Source organism: Papaver somniferum, unplaced genomic scaffold (genome assembly GCF_003573695.1).
Source record: "Papaver somniferum cultivar HN1 unplaced genomic scaffold, ASM357369v1 unplaced-scaffold_118, whole genome shotgun sequence".
NCBI classification, from domain to species: domain Eukaryota; kingdom Viridiplantae; phylum Streptophyta; class Magnoliopsida; order Ranunculales; family Papaveraceae; genus Papaver; species Papaver somniferum.
In genome coordinates this window covers 12418517-12439917 of record NW_020620825.1, presented here as the reverse complement: position 1 = coordinate 12439917, position 21401 = coordinate 12418517, and the positions used below count along the sequence as shown (strand labels likewise).

Genomic DNA, 21401 nt, shown 5'->3' with positions numbered 1-21401 from the left:
GCTTTGTTTTCTTACTAAATCTTGTAAACTGTTGTGTCCTCATCTGAGTACCTGGTAAACTTGTAATGCGTTACCTATCGTACAAAACACAAATTGAATGCTGCTGAATCTGTATCGTAATTTTAACTACATTCACATAAGAAGAATGCTATGATTTTGTGGACACACAAATCTTCGTTCATTTCGTTAACAAACATAATCAAACATGGTGTTATATTATTGTAGAAAACAAAACACATGAGTAAGTCTTTGTGACCGTGTTGATGGTGTTCAGAAAGTTGAATCTGCCGGCATTGAAGCTTTATCAGCACCATCGTTATCGTTAGTCTTCAACAACTTGCCTTGGCTTGGAATCAAGCAAGGGATCCCATCAACTATCTGTGAAAAACAAAACATACGGAGTATTTCCTGTGTTGATTGACAGAAAGATGTGGAATCCAAAAAACTAGAGAGTGATTTATACAGTGAGAAAATTACTCACTGGATACGAAATGCAGGGATATGCGTCACTGAGTAGAGAATCCTCTGATCCTTCTTCCCCTCCATTAGATGGCCTGTGCGTGAACGAGCAGTTATACAAGTAATACCGTACTCCATAGTATGCAAAACCAAGGAGAAAATACGTAAAAACACAGCTTATTTTATACTCCCTCCGTTCTTTTTTAATAGGCCATTTTTGTTTTTAGCGAAATTTAAGGAAATTAAGAGAACTAATCATTGAAAGTGGTCCTCATGACACTTGTCAATAAAAGAAGTGAAGTGAAATGATCCTCATGACACTTGTTAACAAAAGAAGTAAAGTGAAATGGTCCACATGACACTTGTCATCAAAAGAAGTTAAGAGAAAAATGGTCCCAAAAAATTAAAATAACATTTGACTTTCCCAATTAAAAAACTGGCCTATTTTTTTGAAACTTTTATTTATAGAAACTGGCCTATTAAAAAAGAACTGAGGGAGTATTTACCCTATGCTTCTCCTCAAGGGTTTCCTAGAGAGTGGACACATTAGAATCTCAGAACACCAAGAAGGAACATTAGCATCAGAAATCTTCTGCTTGCCTGCTGTTGATGCTGAATCTGTGCCCATTTTCTTACTGCTCTGAACAAAAATTGATCTAAGAGAATAATAGGGCATCCTCAATAAACTACTACCAGACTTCCTCATTGCCATTTCTTGCTTCGCCCCAAAATTCCAGTAATTTGTTAGGTCAAATTTGAGATTTCTGCAATTTCCCGTGCTTATTTTTAAGAAGTTAGAACAGAAAACGAGGGATTGGAAATTGGAAGAGGAGCTCCGTTTTGACTTATAGTCATAGATGGGCTTTTTTTAATTATTAGGCAAGTTTTTCAAGGGGTTATTTTGAATAAATAACAAAATAGGTCACCAGGAGGATATAAGGTGTTGGAAAAACTTTTCCTTTCTTCCCCGCCTAAAGTAAACCCTAAAACCTAGCATCTTCTTCGCATTCGACTCTAAGCAATCCCCTCCTCACCTAATCTTCATCATCAAGGTAAGGTACACTTTGCACTTCGGTAAAATTAGCTTTTAATCGATTAAAATTTGCACTCCTCGGTCCGCACTCACTTTGTCTCTCATACAGTATCCGTTGGTTCCGTAGCAGTTGCGACAAATGGATCAAATTGGTGATGTGTCAGCTCCTAGATCATCCTCGTTGGTTAAAGCCACACTCTGCCTTGGTGAGGAAAAGTATTTTGTCGATGGAACAAACATTGATGCTGTGCTGCTGTCCGATCAATTGGTTTCGATGAAAAAAGCGAGTATGTCGATTCTCAAGGAATTCATCACGAAACACAACATTCCCGCTGATGTACCTGATGAAGCTGTTGAAGAAGAGGAAGAGGAAGAGGAGGACAACGGTGATGCAGCTCCTAAGAACGGAAAACCAAGAAGCGAAAGTGAACCCCATATCCAATCATGCTTTTCTTTTTCAGTCTTTAGGAATTAAGGTGCTGTTGAGTTTTTAGAACTCGTTGTTTACACATTTTTAAGCGTGTGATCTCTAGGAAAGTATCAACTTAGGTGGAATTGTAAATTCCCATGATGGTGGGACTTGTTTGGTGTATTTTCTTTCTGGTTCATGATTTATGAGGAATTGGTTGTTAGAAATGCATTTTGTGTTTACCTGTTTGCTGAGTTGCCTGCCTTTGGTAATTCTTGCCGTGGAGAAGTGTACGTTTTTTTATGACCAGTTTATTCAAAATCTATTACCAGTTTAGTGGTGGGTGGATATGCAAGCAGGATGCTAGTTAAGCAAGAATACATGTCTTCTGCGTGGATTTTATTTTTTTATGCATTTTCTTGTGCCTATACAGTGATTCTGAATCTTCTTTAATTTTGGCGAAAAAAGATTAGACAGTCCAAACAGGTTTGTTGTTTGATTCTGTGATGATAAATATTGTGGGTAATTTAGATGTCATAAGACTGAGAAGTATTTCATGGTGTGAAGCGTATTACTTGCTATTATTTTTATTGCTAATGCAGATCAGGCTTCCGGGAAACTGAACAATTAAAATTATACTTCCCGTTACTTGCTATGGTAGTGGACAATATTTTCGCTTGTTCAGGAACTTGTGGCAATTACAAATGCGGTTCGGACCTTATACTTCCCGTTACTCCATGTTATCGATCCAAAGAGATCACGTGTCACCGAAGAAGATGATGAGAAGATCACTTGGTAGCTCTGCTTGTTGCTGCTTTTTGTGAACTGAAGCTTCGAGGGTACCACTTTCACTTCCACCTCTTGTGGTGAGTTCACCGTAACCGTGTAACTAGTTTCATCCTCAGGTCCAACATTTGTGACTGTTCTTATGACATTCTTGCTCTGTTTCCCATTGAGTTTGGAAATGGCAATGGAAGGGTAGTTGAGCTGGGAGACCAAGTTCTTGCTAGAATTCTTTGGGCAGTCGAATCCATTTGGGACATTTGAGGAGATGAGTTTGATTTCGGAAACTTTGTATCCGTAGTTACACAGAAACAACAAGTAGTCATCTGCATCGGTTTCATAAACCAAACCAGGTTGCAATGCTCCTGATGGGTTTACTTCCCCTGCACCATAATCATAAGGTGTTGCTGTGGAACCCGAATCTGTTGCAAGCATGGCCTGCTCGTTATTTGTCTGAGTTGCTGTGGACAAGTTACGGCATTCACATGTTAGTAAACAGTTCCCAGGTACATCGTAAGTTGTTACTACGAGGAATGCTTCAAAGAAACTTCATGAAGAGTTACCAGAGTAAACATAATGGCTAACTGTTACAGATGTATCCTAACTGACCTGTTGTCATAATAGCTGATCTGATAGCAGAAGGACTCCAGCCGGGATTTCTTGCTTTGATTGTTGCAGCAATTCCAGCTACATGTGGACACGACATTGAAGTTCCTGAGAGCAAGTTGAATGGGGATGGTTTCTGGCCAGCTGGAGCTTCTGAGGTATCATTAGTTCCTATCCATGCTGCTAGAATATTCACACCTGGTGCGGCAATGTCTGGCTGTATGCATGCAGAAACAAAACTCAAGCTATTAATCTATCCTTACTGGCGTCACAGTTAAGAAAGATAAGTAGTGAAATTGCAGACGTGCAGCAATAGTTGATGTGTATATATATATATATATCAATTATTTAACAGGCTTGCCTTGAGAAGATTGCTTGTCTGAAGAGAAGGTCCTCTTGATGAGAAGTAGGCTACTGCAGGCGCTGGCTTATATTTGGTCACAGTTACAGTTGGCAGAACCGTAGCAACCGGATTTCTTGAAAAGGCAAGTAATGCTGCTGTGTCAAATTTATGGAAATATATGTGTGTGTGGATGTGATACTCTATGGTTATTCTCTTAGAAAAAAACAAAATATATGGCATATTTTGACGTGATTTAGTATAATTACTTACTTTGTGGAGTTGATATAAGAGAGAATTTCAGTGGATTCTCTTGAGGAGACAACAGTGAATGGGAAAGCTCCATAAGGGAAAGCAACAAATCTTTCTAAGTCATCGATCAAAACCAATCCTATTCCTCCCTTCTCCTTCACTTCCTCCATCTTTTCCTTTTTTGTGTAGCTCGAATCAGAATGCTCACACACCACAATTGTTCCGTTTATTTTCCTCGATTCCAGTGAATCAGGGTTGCAGTTTCTGAACCACCCACAACTTGTCAGTCACCGCTAATGTTCAGCTTTTTATTTAATTATAATTTATTAACTTACCTCGCTTCATCTTCAGAGCTTGAATCTGATTTTACTGAGCCTGCATGTATTAAAGGATAGACTGGGGACTTTTTCAGATTAGAGAAATTTATGGATTCGCCCTGCAGTAGAGAGTACATTAGAAACTTGAGGAAATATATTGGTTAAGTTGTTAATAAATCATTTACTTTCATGTTTGATCTATATCACTTCTTTCTTTGAGCAATTAAAGCAAGCATTCCTGGTAGTTTTACAGCGGCTAAGTTGATTAGTTAGGATTTATTTGTTTTAGTAATGAATTGCGCAATACACTTACCTTGATGACTTTGTTTGCAGCATCACCTACACCACCCAAGATGACATCAGACTCCAAATCACGGTCAATGGTGGTAGCAGCAACAGTTAATATCCATGGAGCAGTGTTTACTACAGTAGACGACGTGGGCCCATCATTTCCTGCGGAACACACGACGATGATACCCTTTTGGACAGCGTGGAAAGCTCCAATTGCTATGGGGTCGGAAGAGAAATCCGGCCTCATGAAAGCAGACGCCCCAAGGGACAACGACAATACATCCACACCATCTCCTATGGCGTCGTCGAATGCAGCCATGATGGAGGAGCCATGGCATCCGCTGGATGTGCATACCTGATAGATAGCAATCCTGGATCCAGGGGACCCACCCTTTGCTGTCCCTGTACCGAGGCCGTAGTAGGATGCACCAGCAACAGATGCGCCAGCAGCAGTGGACGCAGTGTGGGTTCCATGACCAATCATGTCTCTTGGTGAGTTCTGCTGCTCATCTTCAGTACTATCATTGTAGTATCTTGCTCCTATCAGCTTTCTGTAGAAAGCATACAAAGTAATTGTAATCCGTTTAATAAGATATGCATGAAAGGGGTCTCCACAGCATTCTCTTAAATATGATGGATACGAAAGAATAAAGGGAATGAAAACCTGTTACAGTTGGTGGAAGCAATGAAATCATGTCCTTGCATGCACACTCCCTTCCACCGGGATGGTATCTGTCCCATGCCTTTGTCATTAAAACTTTCGGATTCTGGCCATATACCTGCATGCATAAAGTTGTACTTGAAGTCAATGTAACACACTTGCCTCTCTTTGTTACCATACTGCGGCTTTTGTATATGTATATATAAAATACTGATGTCGTTTCGACTCATTATCTGTCATCAAACCTGTATCCAGTAAACCAATGATGGTGTCCACTCCTAGGTCGTCAGTCGCAGTGGGCTTCACTGATGAATCGTGATGATGGTCATGTAGATTTGCAGTAGCAGTAGCATGCTGATCGTAGTTCTTACTATTAATTATAAGATCAGTTTGAAGCTGAAGGAAGTCCCAAGATCGAGTGGTGTGGAGCTGAAAGACAGGGTCTACAAACACAGAAACAACTGATGAGCTAGATGAGCTTTTTGCTCGAGTGGCCTCTTCTTTTGTCAAACGGGCAGCAAATCCTGAAAATCCATGGCTGTAACTGTGCACCAGCCTCTTCTCTGCTTCAGCTGCTCCATAGTGTATCGACTGCTTCACCTTCCTGCATGTATCACAACATGAGCAGTTTTGATGTTATATGTAATCAAACATGTAAGTAAATTAGTGATGATTAACTTCAATTTATAGGTGAAATATATGTTCTGTCTATAAAGCTAGGTGATGTTGTGGGACGGAGGACCTGTCTACTTGTAAAAATGAAGCAAGAAGCTTTAGGTGGTGTTCTCTCAAGCTGCTAGATGTTTCTCTCCTTGCCTGGGTATGTTGCTGTGAAGTTGAAGCTGATGGCACTGATCCCATGTATATAATGTACACACTTAATTTGTTATAATTATCATTACTATTTCGATAAGAAATCTTATTCTCGGGCAGGTATTGATCTGTTCTCTCTCCAGTCATCACTGCTAGACATGATAATGACGAGGTAGATAGTAGAAACAAGAAAAACGATATACATGAGAGAAAGCCTGGAAGTAGGCGGCCAAGGTTGCTGCTGTCACCAATCATCTTGTTAGTTTTTACTAGCTTATGGTTGAACTATATGGTTGAACTATCTAGTACTGATGTATTGTTTTTTGCTATATTTAGATACAGAGGGGATTGCAAGGAATGATGAAGTTGGTGTGTTGGAACTGTCGAGTCAGTTGCTGCTATATATATACATAGTTTTTTGCGTTGTGATATTGGTTGGTGAATACTGATAAGTGTTGTTTATTAAATAGTAGTAGTGCCTGATCATGAATTTATCAGTGCTGAATACACTACTACATACTGAGTGGGGTATTTATAAGTGGGTGTACTAGTTACGTATGCTCTGGACCATCCAGCAAGACGATTAGATCAGATCAGATCGGATTAGATGAAATATCTTGCTTCCAATTGCATGCGTACCATTTAGTTTACTTTATCCTGCCTCTCCACAAGCCTAACCCATTGATCAACCATATTAACGGAGAACTTTTCTTTGTTGTTGCTATCATTTTTAGAGAGAAGTACCTACCAAGTGAGTGCTAAGGTAAGCTTTTGATTTCTTACCTACTATAGCCTGAATTCCCACTTATCAGTGTCATGGTGTCCTGCCGATTGTTGCAATTTTATTCATTTAAAAAGAAAAAAGAGAGAAGAAGAGACATGTGCAATAAAATTAGTTGTTTCCACTTTTGAGAGTGCATCTTCAAGGCCTAAAAACGAACCCATTGGCATTATTGACCTCACTTTATCCCTTAATTTGTTAATAATAGCACTCTGACTGTTTACATGACTTAAAAAGATGGCATCCTATTGTACTGTTTTCGTCTCAATATAATAGGCTGGTTTTATGCGTAAATTGCACATAAAGCCGTCATATTATTTTGAAACAGAGGGAGTAGTAATTTTTAGTTTCGCTTGTAGAGGAAGGATCCCATCACATTCTTAAATTTACACTATCTCACATTTTGGGAGACATTTTTCTTATCAAACCTTACACGGTAGCGTGTTTGAAGCTAATAGTTTGGGGATATTTTCGTCTTACAAAGTTCTACATATCCATAAAAAATCGGCAAATTCCAAAACGTATAAGTCCCCTATCACTTTGAAAATCAGCCATCGAAAATCAACGAATTTTCAACCGTTAAAATCAAGATTGATAGATAGTGAGGTTTGCTATTTCGGGATCTGCTCGTTTTCTTGATTACATGATCGCTTACAAGAATAACAAAAACATGGCCTATGTCACTGTAATACAATGGTAAAATCATTAGGTGACGATACCAGTGACCTGAGTTTGAAACTCATCAGCCCCAATTCTTTACCAATCAAAAAATAAAAATATAACAAAAACATCAAAACAAGATAATTGGAACCCTAATACAGTTAAAGATATCAATTACAAAAAGAAAGAGCCATAAACAGTAAAAGATACCCAAATTTTGTTTATGTATTAGGGAAGAATTATGGTATTATCCGGAATCAAATCCGACCATTTAATCTGATTTTCTTTTTCTTTGATAAGAGATGCTCCTAATGGAAAGGAGTTTTTTTCCAGTAATCTTGTATACCCAAACAAACCTGGATGACGTAAATCTCTTAGATTGAGAATAAATTCAAAGCGATATCTTTTTAGAGAATCGATGTTTTTTGAATCGAGAATAACAAGTCATGATCCAGCCATGAAGATTTGAACAAATCGCACTCAAAGCGAATAAACAATCTCCCCAAATGACGAAGGAAAATCGGTCCAAATAACGAAGAAATGTGTTGAAAGACATCAAAACATTAGAAAACATGTTTTATTTGATTAACTATTGACTAAAAAGATAAAAAATAAAAAATCTTGTTCAGACCTGGTCCAAAAAGGACCAAACCTGAGCAAGAGATTGATGGAGGCGGTTTTTCTTTTTTATTTTGGAGAGGAAGAAGTGAGAGAGAAAAATAATTGGTCACCGGTCCATTTTTAATATAATGGATGGCATTCATCTCGGAATACGCTCATTTCGGTAGGAACATAGAGCTTCGTAAAATAAACATATTGCCAAAATATTGACTTCAAATAAGATACAGTTTGATCCTTATTTACGCGTTCAAAGTGTGAAATAGTGTGAGAATTAAAGTGCGAGGGAATGCTCCCTCATTAAATGTGATCAACTGGTGATCCTAATGAAACAAACCAAGAAAATAACCGAGGTGAATAAATTGCAAATTGTGGATTCAGTTCTTACTTAGAATATTTTGGTATAGAATTGGAATTTAGGGGAAAGATTATAATATTAATAAATTGTAATTAGATTTTATGCCCGTGCTACGCGCCGGGCGAACCTGAAAAACCATCCACCGTTATTTATTTTTTTCTTTTAACCATATTTTTGGTTTCGTGTGATGTGACTTCGCTTCGCCTATCGTGTATTTGCGATCTGATGTGGCTCGCGTTACACTTTTTATTTGGCGTGGCTCGGCTTCGCCTCGCCCGTGACTTAAGATTTTTGATTTGCTGTGGCTTGTGGCTCAACTTCGCCTGTCCGGATGCATTTTTTATTTGATGTGTCTCGACTTCGCCTGGTCCCGTCGCTATGTATTTTTGATTTGGTATGGTTGGGTTTCGCCTCACCCGTCGCTTAAGATTTTTTATTTGGTGTGTCTCGACTTTGCCTCCCCCGTCCTGATATTGATACATTATTTATTTGGGGTCGTCAAGTTTCTACATAAAGTTGGGTTGCCGGAAAATCTTTGGAATTACCGGAATACGGCCAGAAAACCGCCTGAATAGACAGTCAACGCAACGGTCTGAATCGTCTTAGAGGTCTGAATTACTGAGTTGACTCGGTAGAACAGAAATCCGGCCAAGTTTTGTCTATTTTTCCGGCCAAATTCAGTTCCTTCCCTGCAAATTTTCAATTCCTAACATTCATCTAATGACACATTAATTAGATTTGTGCCTGTGCTGAGCACCGGCCATATTAAACTTCACCACAGTTCATAATCCATTACCATTCGTAAATATGATGTATAACTATTTCCATGAGCTGAATTGTTTGCCTAACAATGATATTTGAACCAAGAAACGGAGACCACCAATAGATCTTAACCATAGGGCTCAATACTCCTCCGCAATGCCTGTTCACATAATTAACACCTCCTGATTAAACTCTTGGTCTCTTTAAATGGTCCCTGTAATTGGTCCAAATAAGTGTGATCTAGACTCCTAATTGGTCCAAATAAGTGTGATCTAGACTCCTAATTGGGTCCTGCATAACAACACAACTAATATTTTTATCAAAATTAGGTAGCTAGATACATCCAAGTATTACAGAGTCAGAGTTATCATCCAAGTAAATTTGGCTCACTTTACACCGACACTCTCGTCAGCAACAATGCCTCACACAAGTAAGGCATTGATCCAAGTATATTTCTGGATCCTACAGAGCGAATGCCATTTGACAACAAACCATAGTGATCATTGACATTGAACCTATCAAGTAAGGCAGCAGTTAGCAATTACCTGCCCACCATTCCGAAATCACATAATTTTACACTAAAAAGAAGTTTCCCGAGCAATTGGTACTCCCATTCTTTTTCGACGATGACGATTCTTAGCCACCTTTAGAAAGATTGGTATTCCTGAATATGCCAACTAATTGCACCCGAAATTTAGAATCAGTATCATAAACCATGTTTAATGCTTTCTCAAATAATCTCAAGACATAGACCCGGGTTTAGGCCGAAATCCTTACTGTCAGCAGCGGGAGCGTAAGCAAAATCAGGGACCTGAAAAAGGATGAATAAATTTAGCAACCAAAAGGGAAAAAATTCAAATAGTTGAAACTGAAAATAATTTATTATTGTTGTTTTCGGGAAATGAGTTACAACGCGGGGCATGTCACAGCTACAACGCGTGCTATTCAAATAGAACGAATTTCATCCACCTTGGGAGTGATACCCGTGAAAAACCTTCAACTTAATCCGAATCAATGAAGCCTCCTTCACTGAAAACATTATTGTACACAATCCAATGGAACAAATAACTCCAATTCCAGTTATTCCCCACTTCCAAATATGCAAACCACTCCCATTACTTTCTTCTAAGTTTTTTTTGGTCTTTTTTCGTATCTGAAACCAAATAATTCTTTTAAGTTAAGTAATGATACATAATTCCATGTGTATTTTTACCTTTTATTTCAAAGTATACATCTTATTCTTTGAAAATGCTCGGGCCATGGCATCTAGAGCCTCCATAGCTTCGTAAAGTTGTAGATATATCTTTCTTTGCCCCTATTTCTTTAATCTTTTTTGTTTCCTCTGCAAAATCAAAATTAGAACTTTGTTATAGCAATCATGATATATCGGTCCAAGCATGAATGCACTAAAGGAGCTGTAGAGACTCATACTGTATCAGCGTCGATCACATGCTCCAGAAGTTCCTTTTCTACCATGGGATGGCTTTGAATCATAACTTTCCTATCATGATCATGACTAACATCTATAAGCACAAAACATAAATTAAGTTTCCCAGATGGCATAAGTTGCTAAACATGACTCTTAATCCATAGAATACGACCCAAAAAGCCAGCAGCAAGAATCACTTATTATAGGCATTGTAAATTCCATCCTTTTTCTATGTTTTGAAGTGAGATTTGAATATTATCAAGAGATTGTAATATTAAAAAAAATTAAAAAAAATAAATAAATACAGGCAATGAGTAGGGTTACATGGATAGCGAATCTATAGATTAGAGAGCAAAACCAAAATCAAAAAATCAACAACAAAAAAAGAGCAAACCCTATTCTCTGTATAGTTGGGAAATACGAATTCAAATATCAAAATAATATAATGAACAACAAATCACAGAAACCCATATCTAAAAATTTAAAGAAGAAGAATCCTAACCTCCAGAGTTGAGAATGGGGAAGAATTCAAATGGTTAGACTTAACAATCATGTAAATAAACCTTTTCCAGATTCAGCTGTAATCGCACCTGTAAATAAACCGAACAAACAATAATTAGAAGGAAAAAAAATCAGCAATAGGAACACAGTGCAAAGACAGTTCTTATTTGGCCAACCAAGCTACTGTATTTGGATGATAAGTTAATCAAACAATTAAGAGATTACCCTGAATCAAAGGGATTGAAGTCATAGCAAATACTGGTATTGGTAATTGAAAAGGAGAAAGGGATATTTTTCGGAGGAGAGATTTTTTTCCTTTTGTGTGATAACTGAATAAGGCAAGATAAATCAAACCTAATGGTACCCAAAATTAACAAAACAGAAAAAGAAGATTGATCAACAGTACAAAAATCAATTGATTTTTACAAACAAATCAGATATATATTCAACATATTGAGTTTTGGAAACCCTAATAAAAGAAAATTAATGTCAGTGTAAATTAAGATGAAGAAAATCTCACCGAAGAGGATAGTCCAGCTTCTATTGCTTCGAATACTTTCAGTCCATGATTGATTCGCCATTGAAATCTTCGACTTCTACTTTCTTCTGAGTTCAGAAGATAACCATGGCAGCCGCTTTTTTACGGAAGAACCGAAGAAGAAAAATAAAAAAAACGTAACCCGAGAAGAAAATTAATTTGAGAATGGAGCGAGTATGTTAAATTTGAGATTGCTCTAAATTTTTATTACTATCTCCGTCCAGCATACAAAGGCATGATTTTGAATTTTAGTCCACCAGTTTTTGTTTAGTGTCCGGACGACAATTAATTTAAAGCAAATGTTTTGTTTGAAAAAAAAAGAAGAAAAAAAAAAGAAAAAAGTTTTAGATGATGATAGTTTCACGGGCGTGTTGTACACTTAACTGACGTCAATAATGTAAGTTTTTAGTTAGGTGTAAATCCTCACATAAGTGTTGTCTACCCACGTTTTTGTTAACGATGTTATTAACGGACAGTTAAATACAAGGTGTAAACAGAGTATTATTGATGTTTTAATGTCTCGACCGATAGAATCCCATCACTTGTCGTCTCCAAGTATACTAATGCCTAAAGCTTTTATCTAGTTTAATTTGAGAGGGTGTCACACTCACCGTGTGACGTGGGAGCTCATATGACTTATGTACAATCATCCATGAAAGTTATAAACCATCTTTTACCATAGTGGTTTGGGTTGAACTCATGTCAACTAGGCTTAACTGAATTAATTATAAGGGCTTAGAATTACTCTGAACATTTGTGCTAAAAGATTTTATAGCATATTCATTTCACTTTTGTGTTCAAGATCCAAACTGAATTTGGGTACGTATCCTATGCTAGGCAGCCTATGTTACGGTTCCAAGTCTACCATGCAAAACATTCAAAGACATACAAAAGAAAGCATAAGAATCAACTATGTTCACTTCATCAGATTTTTCTTTAAACTTATATAGACCCTAAGTCCTATAATTGTTGCCTAAAAAATCAATGTCCTTAGTTATAACAAGTTTTCCACATGTAATTAAGATCTTCAGTCTTTTACCATCTTCAAGAGAACAAGATACAAGATTCTTTCATATGCTCGGAACATGAAAACTTCATCCAGTGTGAGAATATTACAGATATGAGCTTATGCTCGACCTTTCCCTTTTATGCAACCTCTGTCGCAGATGAGTTACTCATATAGAGTTTCTCGACATCCCTTATCCTCTGATAAGAGGTGAACAGGTCTTTGTCTCAACAAACATACTTAGTGGCTCCAGAGTCCACCCACCAGTCTCTCACATTTGTTATTAAAATAACTTCCGATATCATGTCAATGAACTCGTTCTAATTTGTTTCAACTAAATTAGCATTAACTTTCTACTTACTAAGGTTTTATGTTGTCTACACTTTACTGCCGTATGACCAGGAATTTTACAAACATAACAATTACCCTTAATTAAAGTAATGCCGGATTCAGTTTTACGAAACATACCTTTCTTATGAAGACTACGCTTAGAGTTGTGTTTGATGTTCTCGCCTTTGTCAGCTTTGGAAGACTTGTGTTCATACACATGCGCCTGGTAGCCATGTTCCTTTTCAATTTCATGTCACAAACTTCGTTTATACTCTGACCACGGACACGGTAATTTCCCAATCACCTAATACACCACATCTCAGAAACCTTAGTTCAAATAAAATATGAGTTTTGAAGATAATATCTATATTTATAAACTTCGTTTGAACCACCATGTCAAAAAACTCATGGTTACCCCATAAAAACTACTTTAATTAACAACAAAATTCTGACGGGCATATTTTTTCAGAAACGTTTCTCTGTTTTGTAAAATATCAAAAAAATACTTTTACAACTCCAAAAATTCTGAAATTTTACGTGGGTAACTATCAGGATGTCTACTACGTTGTGTCAAAAGGGTTCATCGAAATTCCTTCTAGGTTAACAGATAAACTCAAAACTCTACAGCTGACCAAAAATTCGTTTTTGTTTTTCACTCCACAATTAACATCCATGATTCACAAACCAACCAACCATTTTCGATTATTTAATGTCTTATGATTGTTGGGTACAATAATCAAAAACAAGGAAAAATCAAATAAGCAAAAGTTACTGATACTTAGCTCCTTTATAATGGAAGTGATCGATTTGATGAAGCGGACGAGTTCCCCATATCTCCGCAACAGAAACAAGGCAAAAATTTGGAAAAACAGAGTGAGTCACGTGTTCAACACGTTTCCCTTAAGACATTAGCGCTGGCTACACTCAAGAGTGATGCTATAGCCCTCACAGGACGGATATCTCCAAGATAAAACATCCTACTACACCTACTACTAGCATATGTAGTAGATGCTCAACTTGAGCTTGGCAACTCCGAAAAAAATATAAAGGAAAATCTCGAACAGTTGAGAAAACAATATAAAATATTTTTTCCCTTAGGGGTCCCTCTAAATATAGAGCAACCCCTTTCCCATCGATTTTACAAAAGTAGTGAATTTGTTTATACAATTGACAAATACAACTTAAGAAGAAAAACTCCCCGATGTGGGACTAAAAGGTTTATATAGTTTCTTAAAACTACAAAAAATTGGAAACTCCACAATGTGGGACTAATAAGTTTCATTCACAAAAGAACACAATAAATTATAATTTTTATTAAAACTTTAAAAAATTATTTTTTATTAATCGTTTTCCAACAATCCCCCACATGAATGAAAACTCAATAAAACATGAAAACACAGATATATATTGGTAAATCAACATCCCAATATCACGATCCAAACAGACTGATCGTGCAAGTGTTGAAATTATACTAGTCATTTCTACGTCCTCTCCCTCACACAAAAGTGTGTTGACTACAGGGTCATACTATGGATTGCACAAATCATAATAGTATTGAGAGCTTTCATCTTTAGTTCTCACATGGTGAGACTATAGGTATCTTTCACCAAAGTGAAAAAGCATGAACTAGTGAACCCTTAGTGACCTTTAGGTCCTAAGTTCCAGTAATACCAAAACCATCAAAATGAAAATCACATAAAAAGCGTAGGAAATACCATTTTAGGCAGAGGTGTCCATGAGATCTTGAACCTTTGCTTCGTGAGATATTACCGGAATTACTTGCTAGAGACATTGAACTATGTCTTGAACTGCTAGCATTTGATGTAATTCGCGATAACAACCGCGGGTGATATCTCCAAGGTTGCTGCCAAGCTCGTGCCGTTTTGTCCAATTTGGCCCTGGACATATCCTATTTCTCAGAATGCTCTAGAGAATCAAAGCACATATTCTCATAGGAAGCGGCCCACTTCCTCATTCAGATAGGTGAGTTTCCATAAAGAGTGTTACTGATACACCCCACTTCAATCTTAAATTGAAACTATATAACTCATTAAGACTTCCTAAAAGTCATCCTTCACATGCAGTCACACTATCATGTCTACACCATAGGGAAGGGACAGAGAATAAAATTCTTAGATAGTGTTTACCTTTACCCACCACAAATTAGTTGTCTCATTTGAAACCTTGATCTTGGGATCTCCAGTCAGCAAGGTTGAGTATCCTTCATGGAAAGTTTAATTTATGAGCTTAAGCCCCTTCCCCTCGATGCATTTATAACTATCTCTTGGGATAAACCTTTCGTCAAAGGTTGCGCGATATTCTCCTTGGGCTTTATCCAATCAATAGAAATAACGCCGATTGAGATTAGTTATTTTCAGCTTTAGCTATTATAACTTGGCTAACACAATGTATAGATATAGCTGGCACATGCCTATGCCAGAAAGGAATGTCTTCTAAAAAGCATCTTAGGCACTCGGCCCCCTCTCGTGCTTTATCTAACTCAATACTCTCAGATTCCATAATGAATTGAGCAATATATGTTTGTTTGTATATCTTCCAAAAAAAAAACCTCATGCTAGATTGAAACATATCCACTCGTAGACTTAGACTCCTCTGAGTCAACTATCCAGTTTACATCACAAAGTCCCTCGAGGACAGCAAGATACCTTTCATAAATCAAATAAAAGGTAATAGAGTATTTTAGGTACCATAATACTCTACTCAGTGCATCTGAATTCTATTGCTTTGGACTACAATTATATCTACTTAACTTACTCATAATATAGGCAATGTCTGGACTCTTACATTTCATTAAATTCATCAGACATCCTATAACTCTTGAGTATTCAAGTTAAGATACTCCATTACCCTTTTTTTTCTTGAGTCTACAAGAATAATCGTACAGAGTACAAGCAGGCTTACAATCACACTGATTGTATCTCTTAAGCACAAATTCAACATAATGAGAATGACTAAGACTACATATGTTAGATTATTTTCTAATCCTCATCCCTAAGATTACATCAACATGGCCTAAGTCTTTCAAGTCAACGTTCTCATTCAGCGCATGTTTTTAGTGGAGTTAATCACATCTATGTTTGTATCAAGTATAAGCATATCATCAACATACAAGCATACAATCACACAGGCATCCTTAACAAGTTACTTGTAAATATACTTATCAGATTCATTAACTTAAATCCACTACACATGATCAAATTTTCCATGTCACTGTTTACGTGCTTATTTTATAAACCATACAAAATTTTGTTCAACTTACAAACTTTGTCATCATAATCTTTCACTACAAAGTCCTCAGGTTGGTATATGTAAATTTCTTTATCTAATTCACAATTTTAGAATAGCTGTCTTAACATCTATCTGAGGTATCTCTAATTTGTTTATGACAGCAATAACAATTAGCATCTCAACGGAAGTAAATCTCGTCACATGTGAATAAGAATCAAGGAAATATACACCTTCTTTTAGTTTATATCCTTTAGCTACCAACTGTAAGGACCCTCAAGCTCGTCAACGCTATTAGCCGATAGTAACTCAACTAGTTTAACACGAAGGTTAACTAATAGGAACTAATATAACAACAATCTAGATACGAGACTAGTACCGTTGGATAGACCTCGAAAAGTTAAGCGAAATGGACTGCTCGTACGTGTCATTCGGACACTGGGGGAAGAAGATATCAGTATAACCGACTTGGCAGTCCTTATCCAAGTTTTGGGCGCCTCAGTATTTTGGTCGGCTTTATCAAGACCAAGTCGAGCAGATAAGATCGTTCAACCTTATTCTTTCTCTTTCCTTCTCGTTCTTCTTCTTTCTCTTCTCTTTCTTCTGTTCTGCTTCTGTGAGATGATTTTTGAGGTAAAGCTTGAGAGGATTGTTTATTGAGCATGAGCAGATTAAGTAGAAGATGTTGATGATGTTTTTGAGTGGCTGAGGGTGACGTTGTTGATACGGTTGTTGATTTTGGACTTCCCAAAAGAAGGTAAATCAGAGATCGAATTTAGGGTTTCTTTTCAAATGAAATTGAAGATGAGATCGAAACAAGAAGAGGAAGATCAAAGATGGGTCACTGTTAGTGATGATTGTTTTGTAGCTTTTGTAAGATTGAAGTATTTTCATGGATTAGGGCTCTTGGAAGAAATCGAACTGAACTGGTAGGTGCTTGCTACCTTAAGAAGAATTGGATGAAATCGTTAAATGGGTTGGTTTAACTATTGGATTTAAACTTCATAGATTAGGGTTCTTGTTAAAGCAGTGACTTAGAATTTGTGGGATTGAGTATTAGTTGAGAGAGATGGAATTTGGTGGTGAGAAGATTAGCTGAGCAAAGATGAGTTGAGGTAATTGTTCTTCTGTGTTGATTGGTGAAGTTATTTAGTTTTGTTTGATTAGTGATGGGTTTGACACGAATTAAGATTTAAGGTAGAATATTAGCCTAGAATCGATGATTTGAAGTTGTTATAAAATTAGGGTATGGTTCTATGGTTAAGAAGATGATGGAGTTGTTTCAAATAATCGATGATGGTAATTACAGAAGTTTAAATTGGGCACTTGGTGTTGATTGAAGCTGAAATGAGTGGACAGTGAAGACTCAATTTCTTGAGCAAAACTGATTTGAGGTAATTATCTTCTTAATAACTTTTCTAAGCTATTGATTTCAGTGAATGAGTTTATGGGTTTGTTGATTTGCAAGTAAGTTGGTAGAACTGGTGGTTTGTGAATATTAGGATTGGAGATGGGTTATTAAGAATTGATGGATTTTGCTGAAGTTATAGTTGTTGAAGATGGTGTTAGTACTAAGTCTTGAATGGGTTGGTGATGTTGTGTTAAATTGCAGCTGCAAGATATGAAGATATGACTGAAGTTTATTTGGAACGGTAATGATTGGTTGGTACTGTTATGATACAGAAAAGGAGCTGAACGTCTATTGGAGTTATTGTTGTCTGAGTAGATTGAATTTGGTAGTACAGGAATGAGAACTATGGTAATTGCAGGTACAAATAGAATGATCTAGTGCTGGTGCTGAGATGGAGTCGCAGGTTATGAGGGTTTGGTGAGTATAAGATTATGGACTGGTTAAGAGAATTGAAGTGTAAAGTTTATGTGGTAAATGTGAGATGCAGGGTATGAGATTTGTACTAATGCTGGGAATATGTTGAGTGATAAGGAGATTGGTGGAGATGGTGATTACAGGTTGTAATGATGGTGATGAATTGAGTTTGACATCAGTTAAGAGGTGTGTTTGGTTGTCACAGGACATGAATGTTGCCTTGAATGTATATGAAGTTGTGGATGGTGCAGGTTTAGTCAGATTCAGAGTTTAGAGATGACGTTCTTGTTTGTATGTTGAATTGAGAAAGTAGAGATTATGTGAGAGTAGTGATTGTAGAATCCAGTTGGGTAGTCTCATTGGAAGCTTGGAGCTGCAATTGCAGGTAACCAGTGTTTGTAATTGTATTTGAGTTTCAACGTTTGCTTATGAATTATTTTTGAATGATTAAGACTAGATTGTAGTTTAAAATGGAGTTGGAATTGAACTATGGCAGGGAAGATTGGTTACTCAGCTTGAGCTTAGTTTAGTTGAGTCTTGTGATGCACTAATGTGGTGCAGTTTAGCTTTTGGCCTTTGCATAGGCTTTGGCCTTGAGTGTTCCTGCCAATCAGATGTCAGACTTACCTATTTAGCTGACTCAGTTAATCTAACTGAGTAAAATGTGAAACTGACTCACCTGAATCAGTCTTGTAGACTGAGTTAACTCACTGAGTTTCCTTATCTTGACCTGAGTTGAATCATTGACCGATTCATGTTTCACTCATTTGACCATTGACCCTGGACTTGACGTGACGTGGACTGTTAGTAGACCTGTGACTGTTAGTGACCGTTTGTTGGCCTAATGGACTGGGCCTTAGGTTAATGGGTTGGTTAAGTAGACTTGGGCTTAGGGCCATTCTTCTTATTAAACAAGAATCAGACCTTTGTGGCCTGAATTAGTCTTCGACTTCTCCTGCAAAGTTGTAGATATTCACAGGACTTATCTAGTGGACTAGAGAGACAACCTAATTGAGTTAGTAAATCTTAGATTTACTAAAGATGGATAAATAAATGGTGTAGGACCTTATATGGGTTTAGAACCATTAGATAGACTTGTATGATTCTTGTGTGAGCCATTTTGGCTAAATTCTTAAGATTTCTTGTATGATTAACAGTTAGTCTATTATCAACGATCGATTCAAAGGATGAACCAGCGGATCGTGGTTCTCGAGGTAGGTGTGGCTTGTCATCAAAAGAGGTGGGAATACATTTGACTCTTTGGTAACAATTATTGTTTTCCTTTACAAAAGTTTATGTTTAACAAACTCATGTATTTTTGTTTGTGCGTTCTATCCATTGTTTAACTTGTTTTACGATAATTCTGTTGATTTTGTTAATCTTTCTGTGGTTTGGAAATGACCTGTAATGTGTTGTGGTCAATATGAATTGTTATGGGAAATAAGAATTTCCACGTGTGGTATATAGGATACGCTCATTCACATTTATACCTAGAGCTTTTAGGATATATTGGTCGACAGTTTGCGAGTTCGGAATTGTCTACATCCATATTTACGATTAGGTGTGGATTTGCGAGTTCGGAATTGCACAACCATAGTATGCATTGTTTGAAGAATGAGTTTGTCCATATACATGTTTGTTTACTTCTGTGAGGATATGCTATTTCGCATTTATACCTACATGAATTCAACTTTTATGCTTATATCGGTCGACAGTTTGCGAGTTCGGAATTGTCGACATCCATATTTACGATTAGGTGTGGATTTGCGAGTTCGGAATTGCACAACCATAGTATACATTGTTTGAAGAAAGAGCTTGTCCGTATTCGTGTTTGTGTATCTCAGTGACTTGGTCACTACTTAATGTCTGAGAAAACATTATTGTTTTTTCTTAATCTTGTTTATGATTACTTAGAAGTTAAATGTTAATTATTCCCACTTTCAGCTTTCAGAGACAGATCAGAGTTGTGCAGCGAAAGACACAAGTGTTGACTCCGTTAATTAGTTAACTTCCGCTATGTTTATTATGTTGTTTATTGTATCTGTAAACCAATTGAATATTATATATGTATCATTTGAGAGAAGTTCATGTATATATATTCTGAGCGGGGTTAGTTTTGGGATAAATTTTGTAGCAGATTTCTTAATTGAATGTTTAAGTATTTGAATTAGATTTGTAGTGCCTCTTTATTTAGTTAATCTCTTGGATTAGTCAGTTGCTAGCTTAGGGGACGCTACACCAACTTAGCCTAATATTTTTCCACAGTTCCATATACCTAATGTTCCCTCTTAAAGACTCATTTACATCTCATGGTCTTACTCTCTGGAGGTAAACTAGAAACCTCCCAAGTCAGGTTCCGACGGACTGAGTCCATTTCACTAAATGAAGCTTCTTACCAGAGTGGGGTTTCAGTAGATGTCAAGGCTTCTTTACAAGTCCAGGGCTTAGACTAAGCCAGGCATGTTATGAAGTCGGCTTCATAAGAAGTCTCAAGTCTAATTGTTTTACTTCTCTTAGGCTCAACCTTAACTTCATCTTCCTTTAAGATCAGTTCTGACTATTTGAAAATAAATCTAGGGGATCAACAACACATCTCTAATGAGGTACAGGTTTAAAAATAAACATGTTCAAGGAACTCAACATCCTTAGATTATGTAATAGTATTAACAACAAAGTCAGAAAAATCACACCAAAATATGAAAAATCATAACACACAACCAAAAATCTATGTGTAGAAGTATACTCAGCATACCCTATATGAAGACACAATCAACATTTTTGGTTTCTATCTAGTTCTTTTAGGAAGAGGAATGACAATCTTAGTCAAACACCCCCACACTTTGACGCATTCATAAGAAGGTCATCTACCTTTCCATAAATCGTATGGAGTTTCATCTGATCCTTAAGGGTACTATATTCAGGATATACTAGTTAAGAGGACTGCCTCCCCCCACAAGCCTGCAGGTAATCCTGAACTAATCAACATGGCGCTTAACATCTTCTTAGGGATACAGTTGTTATGTTCAAGGCTTCTAATTGGTTTTGAACTTCAAGTTTATACATCTTAAGGCTTCTAAGGCATCATTCTTATCCCTAAGAAAGTATACAAGATAGTACCTCGTATAAACATCCATGAAAGTTATAAACCATCTTTTACCATAGTGGTTTGGGTTGAACTCATGTCAACTAGGCTTAACTGAATTATTTCTAAGGGCTTAGAATTACTCTGAACATTTGTGCTAAAAGACTTTATAACATATTCATTTCACTTTTGTGTTCAAGATCCAAACTAAATTTGGGTACGTAGTCTATGCTAGGCAGTTTATGCATTGACTTATAATTTTACGGTTCCAAGTCTACCATGCAAAACATTCAAAGACATA

At 36.9% G+C, this 21401-nt stretch overlaps 3 protein-coding genes and 3 long non-coding RNA genes across 9 annotated transcripts; 3 read left to right on the top strand and 3 right to left on the bottom strand.

The window, feature by feature from the left end:
* Nucleotides 1-110: 110 nt before the first annotated feature.
* Nucleotides 111-1510, bottom strand: LOC113330528. The gene is made up of 3 exons (XM_026577330.1): nucleotides 966-1510; nucleotides 482-554; nucleotides 111-378 (listed from the first exon to the last, which is right to left on the bottom strand). Exons 1-3 carry the CDS (start codon nucleotides 1169-1171, stop codon nucleotides 271-273), a joined length of 387 nt encoding a protein of 128 aa, XP_026433115.1. The 5' UTR covers nucleotides 1172-1510; the 3' UTR covers nucleotides 111-270.
* A 94-nt stretch (nucleotides 1511-1604) lies between these two features.
* Nucleotides 1605-2150, top strand: LOC113330529. The gene has a single exon (XM_026577331.1). It carries the CDS (start codon nucleotides 1632-1634, stop codon nucleotides 1965-1967), a length of 336 nt encoding a protein of 111 aa, XP_026433116.1. The 5' UTR covers nucleotides 1605-1631; the 3' UTR covers nucleotides 1968-2150.
* A 168-nt stretch (nucleotides 2151-2318) lies between these two features.
* On the bottom strand, nucleotides 2319-6248 carry LOC113330526 (CO(2)-response secreted protease-like). The gene is made up of 9 exons (XM_026577329.1): nucleotides 5894-6248; nucleotides 5397-5755; nucleotides 5155-5269; nucleotides 4513-5041; nucleotides 4218-4318; nucleotides 3904-4146; nucleotides 3652-3766; nucleotides 3294-3507; nucleotides 2319-3145 (listed from the first exon to the last, which is right to left on the bottom strand). Exons 1-9 carry the CDS (start codon nucleotides 6217-6219, stop codon nucleotides 2583-2585), a joined length of 2565 nt encoding a protein of 854 aa, XP_026433114.1. The 5' UTR covers nucleotides 6220-6248; the 3' UTR covers nucleotides 2319-2582.
* LOC113330530 lies at nucleotides 4850-6391 on the top strand. Its single transcript, XR_003350305.1, has 2 exons — nucleotides 4850-4982; nucleotides 5407-6391. It is a non-coding gene; the product is annotated as an uncharacterized LOC113330530 (long non-coding RNA).
* Nucleotides 6392-9456: 3065 nt separating this feature from the next.
* Nucleotides 9457-11871, bottom strand: LOC113330656. 3 transcript variants are annotated; one of them, XR_003350391.1, is made up of 5 exons: nucleotides 11594-11871; nucleotides 11075-11162; nucleotides 10575-10666; nucleotides 10357-10485; nucleotides 9457-9954 (listed from the first exon to the last, which is right to left on the bottom strand). It is a non-coding gene; the product is annotated as an uncharacterized LOC113330656 (long non-coding RNA). The 3 variants fall into 3 exon arrangements; XR_003350392.1 differs by having other exon boundaries at nucleotides 10575-10644; XR_003350393.1 differs by lacking the exon at nucleotides 10575-10666.
* Nucleotides 11872-16755: 4884 nt separating this feature from the next.
* Nucleotides 16756-20097, top strand: LOC113330654. 2 transcript variants are annotated; one of them, XR_003350390.1, is made up of 3 exons: nucleotides 16756-18403; nucleotides 19176-19258; nucleotides 19963-20097. It is a non-coding gene; the product is annotated as an uncharacterized LOC113330654 (long non-coding RNA). The 2 variants fall into 2 exon arrangements; XR_003350389.1 differs by lacking the exon at nucleotides 19963-20097 and having other exon boundaries at nucleotides 19176-19379.
* The last annotated feature ends 1304 nt before the right edge of the window (nucleotides 20098-21401 follow it).